This window comes from Botrytis byssoidea (genome assembly GCF_014898295.1).
Source record: "Botrytis byssoidea strain MUCL 94 chromosome Unknown BBYS_040, whole genome shotgun sequence".
Lineage (NCBI taxonomy): Eukaryota > Fungi > Ascomycota > Leotiomycetes > Helotiales > Sclerotiniaceae > Botrytis > Botrytis byssoidea.
Genome location: NW_024065881.1, coordinates 103,654 through 116,672, shown reverse-complemented (window position 1 = coordinate 116,672; position 13,019 = coordinate 103,654). Strand labels below are relative to the sequence as shown.

At 40.0% G+C, this 13,019-nt stretch overlaps 6 protein-coding genes across 6 annotated transcripts; 3 read left to right on the top strand and 3 right to left on the bottom strand.

Moving 5' to 3' along the window:
* Nucleotides 1-293: 293 nt before the first annotated feature.
* Nucleotides 294-1,436, bottom strand: EAE97_011685 (uncharacterized protein; the record flags this gene model as incomplete). Its single annotated transcript, XM_038882200.1, is given in 4 exon segments — nucleotides 294-381; nucleotides 397-794; nucleotides 854-1,361; nucleotides 1,423-1,436. The coding sequence occupies 4 exon segments, from the start codon at nucleotides 1,434-1,436 to the stop codon at nucleotides 294-296; spliced, it is 1,008 nt and encodes a 335-aa protein (XP_038726948.1).
* A 706-nt stretch (nucleotides 1,437-2,142) lies between these two features.
* EAE97_011684 (uncharacterized protein) lies at nucleotides 2,143-3,144 on the top strand (the record flags this gene model as incomplete). The annotated part of the gene is made up of 1 exon (XM_038882199.1): nucleotides 2,143-3,144. One exon carries the CDS (start codon nucleotides 2,143-2,145, stop codon nucleotides 3,142-3,144), a length of 1,002 nt encoding a protein of 333 aa, XP_038726947.1.
* An 884-nt stretch (nucleotides 3,145-4,028) lies between these two features.
* Nucleotides 4,029-5,307, bottom strand: EAE97_011683 (uncharacterized protein; the record flags this gene model as incomplete). Its single annotated transcript, XM_038882198.1, has 6 exons — nucleotides 4,029-4,324; nucleotides 4,399-4,593; nucleotides 4,638-4,751; nucleotides 4,804-4,959; nucleotides 5,015-5,093; nucleotides 5,149-5,307. 6 exons carry the CDS (start codon nucleotides 5,305-5,307, stop codon nucleotides 4,029-4,031), a joined length of 999 nt encoding a protein of 332 aa, XP_038726946.1.
* A 2,550-nt stretch (nucleotides 5,308-7,857) lies between these two features.
* On the top strand, nucleotides 7,858-8,965 carry EAE97_011682 (uncharacterized protein; the record flags this gene model as incomplete). The annotated part of the gene is made up of 2 exons (XM_038882197.1): nucleotides 7,858-8,005; nucleotides 8,088-8,965. 2 exons carry the CDS (start codon nucleotides 7,858-7,860, stop codon nucleotides 8,963-8,965), a joined length of 1,026 nt encoding a protein of 341 aa, XP_038726945.1.
* A 187-nt stretch (nucleotides 8,966-9,152) lies between these two features.
* EAE97_011681 (uncharacterized protein) lies at nucleotides 9,153-9,638 on the bottom strand (the record flags this gene model as incomplete). The annotated part of the gene is made up of 1 exon (XM_038882196.1): nucleotides 9,153-9,638. The coding sequence occupies one exon, from the start codon at nucleotides 9,636-9,638 to the stop codon at nucleotides 9,153-9,155; it is 486 nt and encodes a 161-aa protein (XP_038726944.1).
* A 1,693-nt stretch (nucleotides 9,639-11,331) lies between these two features.
* EAE97_011680 (uncharacterized protein) lies at nucleotides 11,332-12,879 on the top strand (the record flags this gene model as incomplete). Its single annotated transcript, XM_038882195.1, has 1 exon — nucleotides 11,332-12,879. One exon carries the CDS (start codon nucleotides 11,332-11,334, stop codon nucleotides 12,877-12,879), a length of 1,548 nt encoding a protein of 515 aa, XP_038726943.1.
* Nucleotides 12,880-13,019: the final 140 nt, after the last annotated feature.

The following is a 13,019-nucleotide window of genomic DNA, read 5'->3' as shown; positions in this document are numbered from 1 at the left end:
TGAGAACAAACAACGGAGCGTATATAGATAAATAAAAACTCCAGCTACGTGAGCTCAGAATGCCGGCTTGGTTAGGTTATTTCCAGAATATTATCTAACTGATCAGGTTGAAGAATGAAATTTCTCAGACCTGGGCTCTCAAATGACTTCCTCTGCAATTGCATGTCACTTTGCGGGGGGAGGGAACTTTGAAACCCCGAGGCTCTTCAAACTTTAGCTCATTTTATGTAACAACTAAGGTCGTATTGCAATCGTTGATAGATACCTGAGATGCACACAGTCTGTTCATTCACTCAGTAGCCCATAACAGGTTTTGGAACATAAGCCTCCTCCAAATATCTGCTTTCCTGTTCGGTAAGTTGAACATTTAAAGCTTTCACACTATCATCCACCTACTGTTTGTTGTATAATCCACAAATAGGCGCCATTCCTCCCTTTGATATAATCCAAGCAATTGCAATGATGACCATGCTAACACCCCTTTTACCAACCAATTCTTCCACTCTTCGCACGATTTCTTGATCAGATTCAAGATGCTTGCTACGGAAGAATAACTCCAAGAAAACATCACTCTTTTCACGTTCATCGGTGCGATCTTCCCAAGAGTGGGCGAGCACACCAGCGGCGAGTGGCGACCAAGGAAAGAGGTCGATATTGGTTTCCCTGCAATATGCGTTCATCTCGCGCTCTTCTTCGCGATAGAGCAGATTGTAGAAGCCTTGCATTAAGATGAACTTATGCCAGTTGTGTTTTTCGGCTATGTTTTGCGCCATCTGGAACTTCCAGGCCGCCATCTACAACAACAACATCAGTCAAATTCGTTGTATTGATCCGAGGACTGCAGAAGACTTACAGAGCTACCACCAATGTATCTAGCTTTCCCACTCTCCACGATGTCATTTAAGGCTTTCATGGTTTCCTCGAGGGATACTTCGCGGTCAAGACGGTGTGTTTGGAGAACGTCAACATAAGTACCGAGGCGGGCAATGCTGGTATCTACAGCGTCAAAGATGTGCTTTCTTGACAGTCCGACTTGATTCACCTGATCACCATCGTTCATTCCTTGACCAGCGGCATCAACAGCTCCTCTCGCAGGATCAACAAAATTGAATACTTTGGTCATGATGACAACTTTGTTCCGTGGAATATTATACTCTTTCAAGAAGGCGCCAAGGATCTCCTCTGATCGTCCATTGGAATACACATCGGCGACATCGAATGTGTTGATACCAGAATCATATGCATGCTTGAGAATTGGGAATGCCTCTTCTTGTGCCAGGACCCAGGGTTGCCAGTTTTTGTCGCCATAGGTCATACAGCCAATTATGATCTTGGAGACTTTGAGTCCGGAGCTTCCAACTCTATGAGAAACGTTAGGTCCTGTCTGGGCATTGGTTCGGTGTGTAATGAGCTTGAGCGTACCTCATATATTGCATTTTGTTAGACGTAATTAATACTACTGTAGTGGCAGGAAGAAGATAATATTATGATCAACGAAAGTGCGATGAAATAAAGAGTTTGATTTTGATTCTGTGCATCTTGTGCATTATTGATGCTTTATATATTGAGAGACGACGAGGTAGAGTACAACTTCCGATATTGTCAGTCACTTTTACACTTTACCATATCTACTATAGTTGCTGAGCACAGGGTAAGATCGCCATACATTATGATTTTCTGTCCAGGATTGAAAAAAATCAAATGATTCAAGAGATATACCTTCCGAAGAGAAGTTGCTCAATTAGGAAATTTTGTCGTAAGCATCGTGCATCAGTAGCTCGGCCCTAGAAGTTTTGAGTCCTAACTACTCGAGTGGATCCACAACTCCAAGATAGATGATTTAAGAAACCTTAATAGAATGTCTTGAGCGCTTTACTACTTTTTCCAGCCCCACAAAGCATAAAAATAGTCTCACTTTCTTCGTCTGAAAGGTGTCATGGCTCCCTTGAGTATCTCCGCCGATATGTCCGGGCAGAGAAAAGCTTCACTGTTCAGGGTACAATATCTTGACCATAAGTTAACCCAATGTGACTGCTTAAATTCAAGGTGATCTGTATCGACCAACACCGTTTTTCCTCCTGTCTACCTCTGTAACAAGTATTCGAGTTTCCCTTCTTTCACTTCGAATTTATTGCGTTCAAAATGTCAAACAGGTACGCTGAAGCTCACAAGAAACTTCCCGGCCCGGGAGATCAGCGTCCAACAGCGTTACAGGTTGTCAAAGATGAGGAGCTCGAGGGAAAGCTCAAGGATAAAGTTGTGCTTATTACTGGGTGCTCTGCGGGTTTGGGTATAGAGACTGCGCGTGCAATGCTTGCAACAGGTGCTACTCTCTTTCTCACAGCTCGGAATTTGACCAAAGCAAGAGCAGCCCTTGGTGAGGTTGCTGAATCACCACATGTACACCTCTTAGAGATGGACCAGACCTCACTCAAAAGTGTACGAGCATGTGCTGCGAGTTTCCTCAAGCAGAGTAAAACCTTGAACATCATGATCAACAACGCTGGCATCATGGCTGTACCTGAGACTATAACAGAGGATGGCTTCGAATCACAATTCCAGACTAATCATCTGACCCACTTTCTCCTCTTCTATATTCTCAAACCTACACTCCTCGCTTCGGCAACTCCCGAATTCGCTTCGCGTGTTATCAATCTCTCCTCTTTGGGTCACCGTCGTGGGGAGCCGGATCTTGATAATATCAACCTCACTGGGTGCTACGATAAGTGGAGAGCATATGGAAGCAGCAAAACATGCAACATCTGGATGGCCAATGAAATTGAACGTCGATACGGTTCAAAGCATCTGCATGCCCTTCCCTTGCACCCAGGCGGTATTGTTACGCCCTTATGGGATTCCATGAACGCTGAAGACATTGCGGATCTAAGAAGTCAGGGGGGCTTTGATGGAAGTCTTAAATCGCCCGAGCAGGGTGCTGCAACAACAGTATGGGGGGCAATAGCCAAGTGCCTGGAAGGAGATGGTGGAAAGTATCTGGATGATGTGCAGATTGCGGGCCCATGGACTCCAGATCAACTGTTTGCACTAACTGGTTGGTCTCATCATGCTTATGATAAGGAGAGAGAGGATAAACTTTGGAAGTTGTCATTAGACATGGCTGGGTTGAAAGACACTGATCTCTGAGCCCATGATGTTGAACATGGAACGGAATCATTTTTTCTTTGGGTTCATTTACTGTTATTGCTACTTTGTATATTACACCGTACAATAGATAAATACTGTTCTATATTACTTTGCTGAATATCTTCTCCCCTATGAGGCGAATTGTATCTCTCAGACTTACACTAATTCAATACCCTCAACCAAAATCCTACTGTATGGTATGCCATCTCAAAGTATAGGTTATAATTTTATCAAAAACATCATATTACAGATCAACCAATTCGAAAGATGTGAATCACTTACAACACCGTTGCTACTATTGTTCGCTAATTGCCCCTCATCTAAATTTCATAAGTGTTAGAGCATAAACTATATTTGATACGAATAATTTTTGAAGAACCTAGAAGCGAATTTTAGTTAAGGAGACCTCGAAGATCAATGTGATAATTTGGTAACAATTGGTGTTTGTAAAGGCGAGCTTAACTGATCTCGTGAACGATTAATTCCAGTAAGCTAATCTAATTCATGTCAAATTGTTTGAGAGCGAATTCTCTTCAGCAGGTTAACTGATCATCCCAGATTACTTTGCATATTAAAAAAAGCCCTTGACCAAATTGCAAACTTTAACGTGCCGACTGAGTTTATGAACGAAGAAAGAAATATATTTCGGTCAACTTAGAACCATCAGAGCAGTTCCCAGATAGTTTCTCACCACATGCTTTACTGCCATATGCTAATATCACACCAAATTGAAAGTGCAGAGATGAGAAAAAGTACAGTATAGATCTTGAAAATGTCAAGTCTTAGAATTGACCGAAGAAATTCAATATTCACACAGTAAAGTATCTACGCCTGAAATCGCAATTAAAAATTTCATATAATCTTGTCTATATACCACTATGTTTCTAATGTCCGACCATAGCCTGCGCGGCGGCAGAATATCTGTTACCTTGTGGCTTAGCGGCATCCACAATCTTCCGCATTTCTTGCAACTCCTCCTTCGTCAAATCAATGTTGCGTGAAGCAAAGTTGCCCTCAAGTCGCTCTGGTTTGGTTGTACCTGGAATAGCAATCATACCCTGAGCAGCAACCCACGCGAGAGCAATTTGAGTGATTGTACACCCCCTTCGAGTTGCGAGTTTCTTGATTCCCTCCACTATAGCCTTGTTCTTGTAGAAATTTTCGCCCTGGAATTTAGGGCCTAGATGAGATTAAGTGTCAGTAAATACCGGACAAGTTGTAGTGAACAGGGACCATAGTTAAGGAGAGACATACTGCTTCGACGGAAATCGCCCTTAGGAAAATCATCGGGAGTCTTGAATGGAAAGTCGTCCACAAGCCATCCGTGACCTAGTGGGCTGTAGGCAACGTAGGCAATTCCCAACTCTTTTGCAGCTTCTGTCAATTCATCTGTCTCGTGAATAGTCTCAAAAGCAGAATACTCTGCCTGGAGAGCATCAATTTTCGCAACTACGAATGTCAGCAGGAATCGACAATTGTAAATGGGAACTTACTAGAATTTGCTTTGCGCAAAGTGGCAGCAGAACATTCAGAAAGGCCGATGAACTTGGTTTTTCCCGCTTTACGAATCTCATCGAGAGCTGGGATAGACTCTTCTAAAGGCGTATCTTGGAAACGAAGTTAGCAGACTGAGCATGTGATTAAGTTAGGTCAACCTACTAGGATCAATTCGATGCAAATAGTAGAGGTCTGGTGTGAAGCCGAGTCTCTCAATGGTGCCCTCAATATACTCCTTAATATGAGAAGCAGAATTAGTGACTCCCCCGAGTCCACCTTCAGCTTTCCCCATGCAATCAAAGCCACATTTTGATGCAACTATAGATTATTGTAGTCAGTGTCGGTTCTCCAATGGCGATGGATTTTGACGTACTGAAGACTTTATCACGAACGTTGTGCTTTCTAATGAAGTCTCCGAGCAGTTTCTCGTTAACACCCGCTGCGTAAACAACCTTCAATCTCATTTAGTAGTCTTCCGACGCAAATGCAGAGATATCTCAAACCTACAGCAGTATCCCAGAATGTACATCCCAATTCAATGGCCTTAAGAAGGACTGGCTCAGCTTCCTCCAGGCTGAGATTACTTCCCAAGCCAAAGCTTAATCCCATAGCACCGAAGCCCGGATTAGCGACCTTGATATCGCCGAAGGGAATTGTCTTGACCATATTGACTTTTGATAGTGTGTTTTCTGATTCTTTCTTTAATTGTTCGTTGTAAACTTTTCTGAATCATACGAAGTTATATATATACTGTAAAATAAGGAACTGAGAGAGAGCCACATGAGATCTCAGAGGCGGACTTTATGGAGATGACATCGGAATTGATTGAAACATTCTACTTGATTCTTAAGTCAGTGTTGTCCCGCTCGCTTCACTTCCTAACATCGGACGTTGATAAAGCAGCAACCTTGGTTCCATTTTGTTGTTTCGGCCGAAAGAGGCTTGTGGAGGCTTGTGGAGATACATAAACCCCTAAATTGCTTACGTAAGTTACCTTATGTCAACATGCAATATTGCGTGCCGTGGTTTATCAGTGGGTTGGTGGGGCCATTTCTCAATCTCAACCCTCCTGCATTAAGGTTAATGACTTTGAACAACGGTTTTCTCATATAAGGCAGATGTCGACGCACCAAAGGGACTCCGGACTACATAATGAGGAAGTACTTATCAGTGAACGAGAAAGAGAAAAGACATTATCGGAAGAGAAGGTAGGCAACCAGACTCAATGCAATAAGTACGCGTATCAACAATTAGTTGATCCCTAATAACCGATATCCCTACATCTTGCACAACCCTGCATCTTGCACACTTTTATTTCTTTTGAAAATAATATTCTAAAAATGATATATAATCAACCAATCATTGAATTCTATTAAAAATAAAAATAAGAATACTATAATATTATTTCTTTTATATAAAATAATAAAATCATAATTATAATTGATAATTGAATAGAAATCTCGATATCAAAACCATTAATATAAAATTATTATATATTAATTTATTTAATAATAGAAATAATAAAAGTTTGTTTTTAGAATATATTCTATAAATTTGAAGATCTTTTAATATATGGAATCAAAAAAAGCTAATTTTAATATCAAAAATTCGAAATTATATTAATATATAATAAGAGTTTTAATAAATAATTTGTTTTAAAACAAAATCTTTTATAACTTAAGTATTAATTATATTCTGAATATAATTTAATTATATAATATATTATTTATATATTAATATGATAATTAAATAATAAAATACTATATTTTATATATTAATATATATAATTATTTATTTAAAAATATTAATATTTAAAAATTAAAATTATATAATCAATAATAAAGAATTTTTATTCAAATATTTTTTGAAAGAAAATCTTGATTTAAATTTAAATTTAAAAACTAATAATTAGTATTAAATATTATAAAATGAATTTGAAATCGAATATAAACTATAAAATTCTTAGAAATATTATAAAATTTAAAAACTTTTTTTAGAAATAAAATTCTTTTAAAAAAGGAACTACAATATTTTTGATTGAAAAAAAATATATAATAAACTTTTCAACTGAAATATAAAGATCAATTATTTTAATTATTATTTTTTCTTATTTATATTACTCTATAACATAATTAATTATAATTTCTAGATAATATATTATTTCAATATTATTTATTATTATTATATTATATATTTTCCAATATATAAAAATATAGTTTTATAAATTAAACTCAAATATCAATTTTATTTTTCTAAAATCTCGAAATAAATATTTTATCATATTTTAAAAAGTATTTTTAAATTATTTTCTTTTTTTTAAAACTATACAAAAATTTAAAACTTGATATAAAACTTGATTATTGATATTTTTCGAAATTTCAAACTTTTGATTAATAATAATAATAATAATAAATACAAAAAACTATTTTTTAATTATATATATTCACTCTAATATAGGTTTTTATTTTATTATTAATATTTTAAAATATTATTACTCAAAATCGATTAATATTCAATTGAATATTTCAAATCTTTCAAATTCCTGAAATTATCTTTTAATAAATATAAGATTCTATTATACAAATTTTAAAATCATTATAATGATATTTGAATTTAATATCGATTTTTAGTTTAATAAATCAAATTGTGCAAGATACAGGGTTGTGCAAGATACAGGGATATCGGTTAAGCCTAATCATTTATTTGAAGCTATAGCACGCATGGAAAGACTGAACATCATGTGAGCATTGATCGAATTGACACAAGTATGATTGATTCTAGAGCTTTGAATTCTTCTGAATGTTGACATTGCAAACGGGAGACGAGGACGAGATACGAGGGGTTGAAAAGTGATCTGCCCATTGACAGGCAAGTTGCCATATCTGTTCTAGGGCAATATTGCAACCATGGCATCTACGTCACCAAGGACGCTACATTGCCGCATACCGATAAGGTTGCGATCGAGCACAAGCATGACCCAGGACCAGATGCGGAGATAGGTTCACCGTAGATTCCCCGGCACGTTCCATTTTTATACTATCTTCCCAGAGTTTGTTTGCTAATTCCTTCCTACATCCAATTCTACCTTTCCTATTTTGAGTGCCTCATCTGCTTACTGCTTGCTAACTACCTGCTGCTTACTACTTAATTACTGCTTATGAACACCCCACACTAGGTGCAAGTAAATAACAAGTGCAATATCCCCATCATTCGAATATGGCCAAATCACCATTCGCCGCTCAGATTACCCTACAGTATACGTTGCATCAAGACACAGACAAAGGAGTAGAGGATGTTCGTTCTAGCGTGTCTAATGCGGCTGAGCGAAGAAAGGCACAAAATCGAGTCCGTCAGAAAGCTTGGCGTAAGTACTCGTTCCGCTTCTTGCAAAAAGTCTTTGTATGCCACAATGGGGTACTGATAATGTGTGCGTCTCTAACTCGTAGGGAGAAAAAAGAAGCTTGAGCGATCACAGTTTCGCATAGTGAAATTTGCAACCGTTGAGTCGAACAGTTCTCCCGGGCAAAAGCTTGCACCCTCGGAGACTAGCTCGTCGGGCTCTAGCGGCTCATTAGAGGATAGCTCGCTGATGGTAAGAGCTACGGGTCAAAATTTCTCCCATTCACACTCGGATGTAACTCTGTGGCAAGAGGTAGATCTGCTTAATGTCTTCAATTCAGCTGCGGGTCTTTCTCAAATCAAAGCTTGCGAGCGTTCTCGTACAGCTGTCGCACGCGCACAAGGCAATATGGGTGATTCGGTGATTATAGAGTGGTTGCAAAAATGGCCACAAAGTGCTACTACGATGGGATCTCCGAGAAGCGACACGCTTTTAGTTCTCGTCAAAGTCAATGTATTTCGAGCTCTCATCAGCAATTCCATAACTCTTGGAATTCCATCTGACGTCATCACGAACGATAATGCAACCTCTGCATTTTGTCCGCCATCTGTTGGTGTGAACGGCATCCTCGCGTTGCCGCCAACATTGCGGCCCACAGATCTTCAAACCCAGATCCCCCATCATCCTTGGATTGATTGTTTGCCTGTGCCTCAGATGCGGCAAAATTTAATCCGAGCCGGAAACACTTATGATGTTATGGACCTTTGTGGAGACTTGGTTGGACTTTTCAGTGCTGGCACTGGGAGAACAGGCATGGTCATCTGGGGAGAGCCGTGGGATGTGGCTGGTTGGGAGGTGACTGAGGGATTCTTGGAGCGTTGGGGATGGACGATCAAGGGATGCTGGGATTTATTTGAGTCTACAAATAGATGGAGGGCAGAACGAGGTCAAATGGCTCTACAATTCGACAAAATCTTAATCTGAAGATTTTATCTATGTTTCTCATGTGTGGCATCCCAGGCTTTTCAAGAGAGAGATAAGTGACCTGGTTTGGCATATGCACATCGTCATCATTTGCTCACATGGTCTCCTAATGTTGTGAAAGTTTCCGTAATCTCTCTGCTCCGGCTCTCAATTATCAAATAGTGGCGAATTATGAGATTGAATAGATCTATCTTGCTTCACGATGAATCTGCTCAAGATCTTCCATATCGATGGAATTCAAGTTATATTGTACCGCAATATCTACAGCGGATTCAATATCATCGTTGCCATCTATGAGATCAAACCAGCCTGAAGTATCATTTCGTGAAAGAAGACTGGCAGCTACAACGGCAACATCGGCACGCGATACCCTCCCTGAAAACTTGGTCTTGCCCAGATAAGTTTTACACCTGGGAGCATTAGTGAGCCAAATTGGTCGTAGACCAATTGCTTGGAAGGGAGATGGGCTATCATCGTTCCTCTGTTTAGCCATGACGGCCAGGTACTCGTCAGCATTCAGCTTCTTCTTAGCTATCTCTAGATATGCTCTTGTCTCATCGAGAAAGTTATGGTAATCAGAGTTGTCCCACCAAGGCGCTTTCTTGCGGCGCGTGGCAGGAAATGATATCATGAGAAATTTTGTCGCCTCGGGAGAGATAACGGATGCCACCATGATTTCCCATCGTTGCATCCAGATCGAGGACGTCAAAATTACTCGTATTTCCTGGTGAACAGTAAAGCAGCTTAGCAAAAGTATTTGTAGAATAATCATAACACTCCTTACCTGGCGCGAACACAATATAGCAGGGCTTGACTTCCTTGAGGATCTTACTGGCGTCTTCTTCCTTCATATGTACAAGATCAACAACGAGGACACCGGCTTTGGAATCTCTCTTGGTCCTAACTGAAGGATGTTTACTCCTTGTCTTGGATCTCTGGTCACACTGGCAACGTGCCAGAATTTCAAAAGCATCGACTCAGCGATCAATCGGCCAATGCCCCCATTTCCACCAAAAATCAGAACGCGAGGTGAGGCCTTAATCTCAACCCAAAACAGTACAATAGCGACAATTAAGATCCTATATCGAAACAAAAGAGAGTGTGTGCAGATGGTCATAGAGAAAGAGAAAAGCTGGGCGTGGGAATAGCTTTTATTTGCTGATGCATGACTGTTTTGGGGGACCGCTTTTAAGGTCATCGAACCATCTCGTTCTCTCGGTTCATTTGAATCATTCTTCATGGAAGAATTATCGGGAGAAGCCTTTTCGCTTAATGTTGAGAAGAAGAAGAGAAGATGGCAGGCGAAAGGAGAGATGAGAGTAAAAAGAAAAGTAAAGGAAGGCTCACTGTACAATGTAGGTACCTATATTAAGTTAGCATAATGTCATCGAGTTATTTTGTAGAGACTCTTTATTGGCTAAGGCTGGATGTTTAATAGCCTCTCAGAGTGAGATTGGTAGACTGGTAGCCAATCTGTTATGCCGATAAACGTGGCAGCGTTAAGCCGAAGAATCATATCCCCGCATATTAGTTCTGCCCGCAGCAGCTTGCATGCAATATATTTACTCATTCTTTGGAAAGACAAACATTACTCAAGAATCATTTAAACATATCACGAAATCCAAAAATGCCAATATCTTCACCATCATATTATTCATTTGTTTCCTTCTTCCGAAAAATCAATGATATCCGTCCGTCCTTTCAAGAATTATCGTGCACATCACATGATCTTAAAACTCTCGTACCTGCTTCACTATATTTATTGTTCTCCTCATTTTTTTCGAAAGAAGAACATCATTCTGCGCAACCTTCGAGCGTTATTGAATACATTGCAGAACCCAATATTATTAGTACTTCTACTACAATCCATACATATATTTGTATGTCGCTATAAAACCACTATTCGACCCGATTCTGCAAAATCATTGAGCACATCACAAAAGCATAATCGATCAAGGGGAGTGCCTTCATCACTGTATCGACCTTTGAATCAAGATCTGAATGAAATTCGTTTGTTAAGACTATATCCACGACATCATCCATCAGATTTACCATCATGCACACTTTTCCACACACAATCAGATGGTTCAAATTCGCAAGGCCATCAATCGGACTTAGTACTAGAGTCAAGGCTTCTTTTTCAGAAGGAGAGGAAGTATAATGCCCTGTCGTATGTTTGGGGAGACCCAGCTCGGTTATCGCCAATTATTGTCAACGGTGTCGAAGTGATGGTGAATACCAATCTTGCAAATTGCTTGAGGCAGTTGACAAGTGATATGAAGGGTGAATCCCAGAATTTACCCTTCTTGTGGGTAGATGCAATCTGCATTAATCAGTGTGATGTGATAGAGCGAGGAGCTCAAGTCATGCGCATGGGCATTATTTACTCCTCTGCTGAAACGGTCAGTGTATGGATTGGGGTACCCATGGTTGAAAGCGATGCGCCCACTTTACGAGAGATCCTGCTCAAATTAGATTGGGCTAGGAAGAATGTTAGATCCAGGTCGCTCGACTCTGAATGGCCGGTATGGTCGGATGATTACTATGCGAGGGTAGTAAGTCAATTCTTCTTGAAAGAATGGTGGCGACGAACTTGGGTGTTTCAAGAAATCGTACTTGCAAAATCCATTCGATTACATTACGGTACTGTTTCTGTTACATGGAACATACTCAATGGTGCTCATTTGTACTTCTATTATTTGAGCTCAAAATGTGCAGTGTTCCCAATTGTGGTACCTGTCGGAGTTTACGAGGCCATGAAAAGGATTTCAATCATCAAAGATGTTAGATATCGCAGAGCACGCGGTCTCGGAGTTCGACTGACTCAGCTATTGTATCGGGATAGGTTGTCGTTTTGTTCCGACCCGCGAGATCGCATATATGCACTCTTAGGTCTTGCCGAGGATCAAGATAGTGTGAGCCCTGATTATACCAAACCTGTTCAGTTGGTTCTCCAAGATACAGTTGAAATCCTTGTAGAAAAAGAGAGATCACTGAACATTATTTGTATGTTGCCGAAGTCTCGTAGAATGAATGGCCTGCCGTCTTGGGTTCCCGACTTCACCACATCGTCACATTCGAGAGACCTGATGGATTTCCTATTGAAAGAGCCAGATGAATGTCATGTATTCATGGCGTCCGGAACAATGACCTTCTCTGGAGTCCATGTGGAAGCAGGTATTCTATCGGCTAAAGGTCTGATATTAGATATTGTTGATGGTATGGGCTCAGCTACTAATGTACCCCAATTTAATCTTCTAGAGAAACCGACTCTCCAATTTCTGTCCGGTCATACATGCTTGCAACAATCGACTACAGACAAATCACGCTATCCTACTAGGGACGATCTATTGCATGCTATTTGGAATACTCTGGTATCGTCTCGTCAAAATTGGTATGCCAAAGCAACTTCTGCGAGCCGAACTTTGTATCTGACGTTCAAGTCTGTGGTAATACCAAAAGAAAAGTGGCCATTGAAAGATATATGGAACTGGGATGATTTAGATGAAGTCAGGTTGTTTTATGCTAAGAATGCGATGCTGAAATTCGCGGGGAGATCTTTCAGTGACTGGGTCAATATTGCGATGGAAGTCTTTGAGTCAAATTTGGATTTTTCGGTCGACGATATTACCGAAGAAATTAGGGATTTGCCGCTGCAAATCAGTAGTACTCTCCGAGACCAAAGGCTCCTCGTTACGGCATCTGGATATATCGGTTTTGTGCCGAATGAAACAAAACGTGGTGATAAAATATGCATATTGTATGGCATGGACGTTCCAGTGGTTCTGCGAAAAAACCAGGACGGAACTTATGAATTAATCGGGCCGTGCTATGTTCACGGTGTAATGGAAGGTGAACTGATGAATGATATGCAAAATGGAGTTTTTGAGGAGAGAGTTTTCGATATTGCTTGATTCTATCTTATACCTGCCGGGACATGACGTTTGTTTCAGTAGTTGATTTCACTATTGCGACCGATGTTTAGGACTCAGTTTGTTCTTTTTGCAGGAATACCATGATTATGAAGTGTTGAGAGGAAGGGGACAATGGAGAG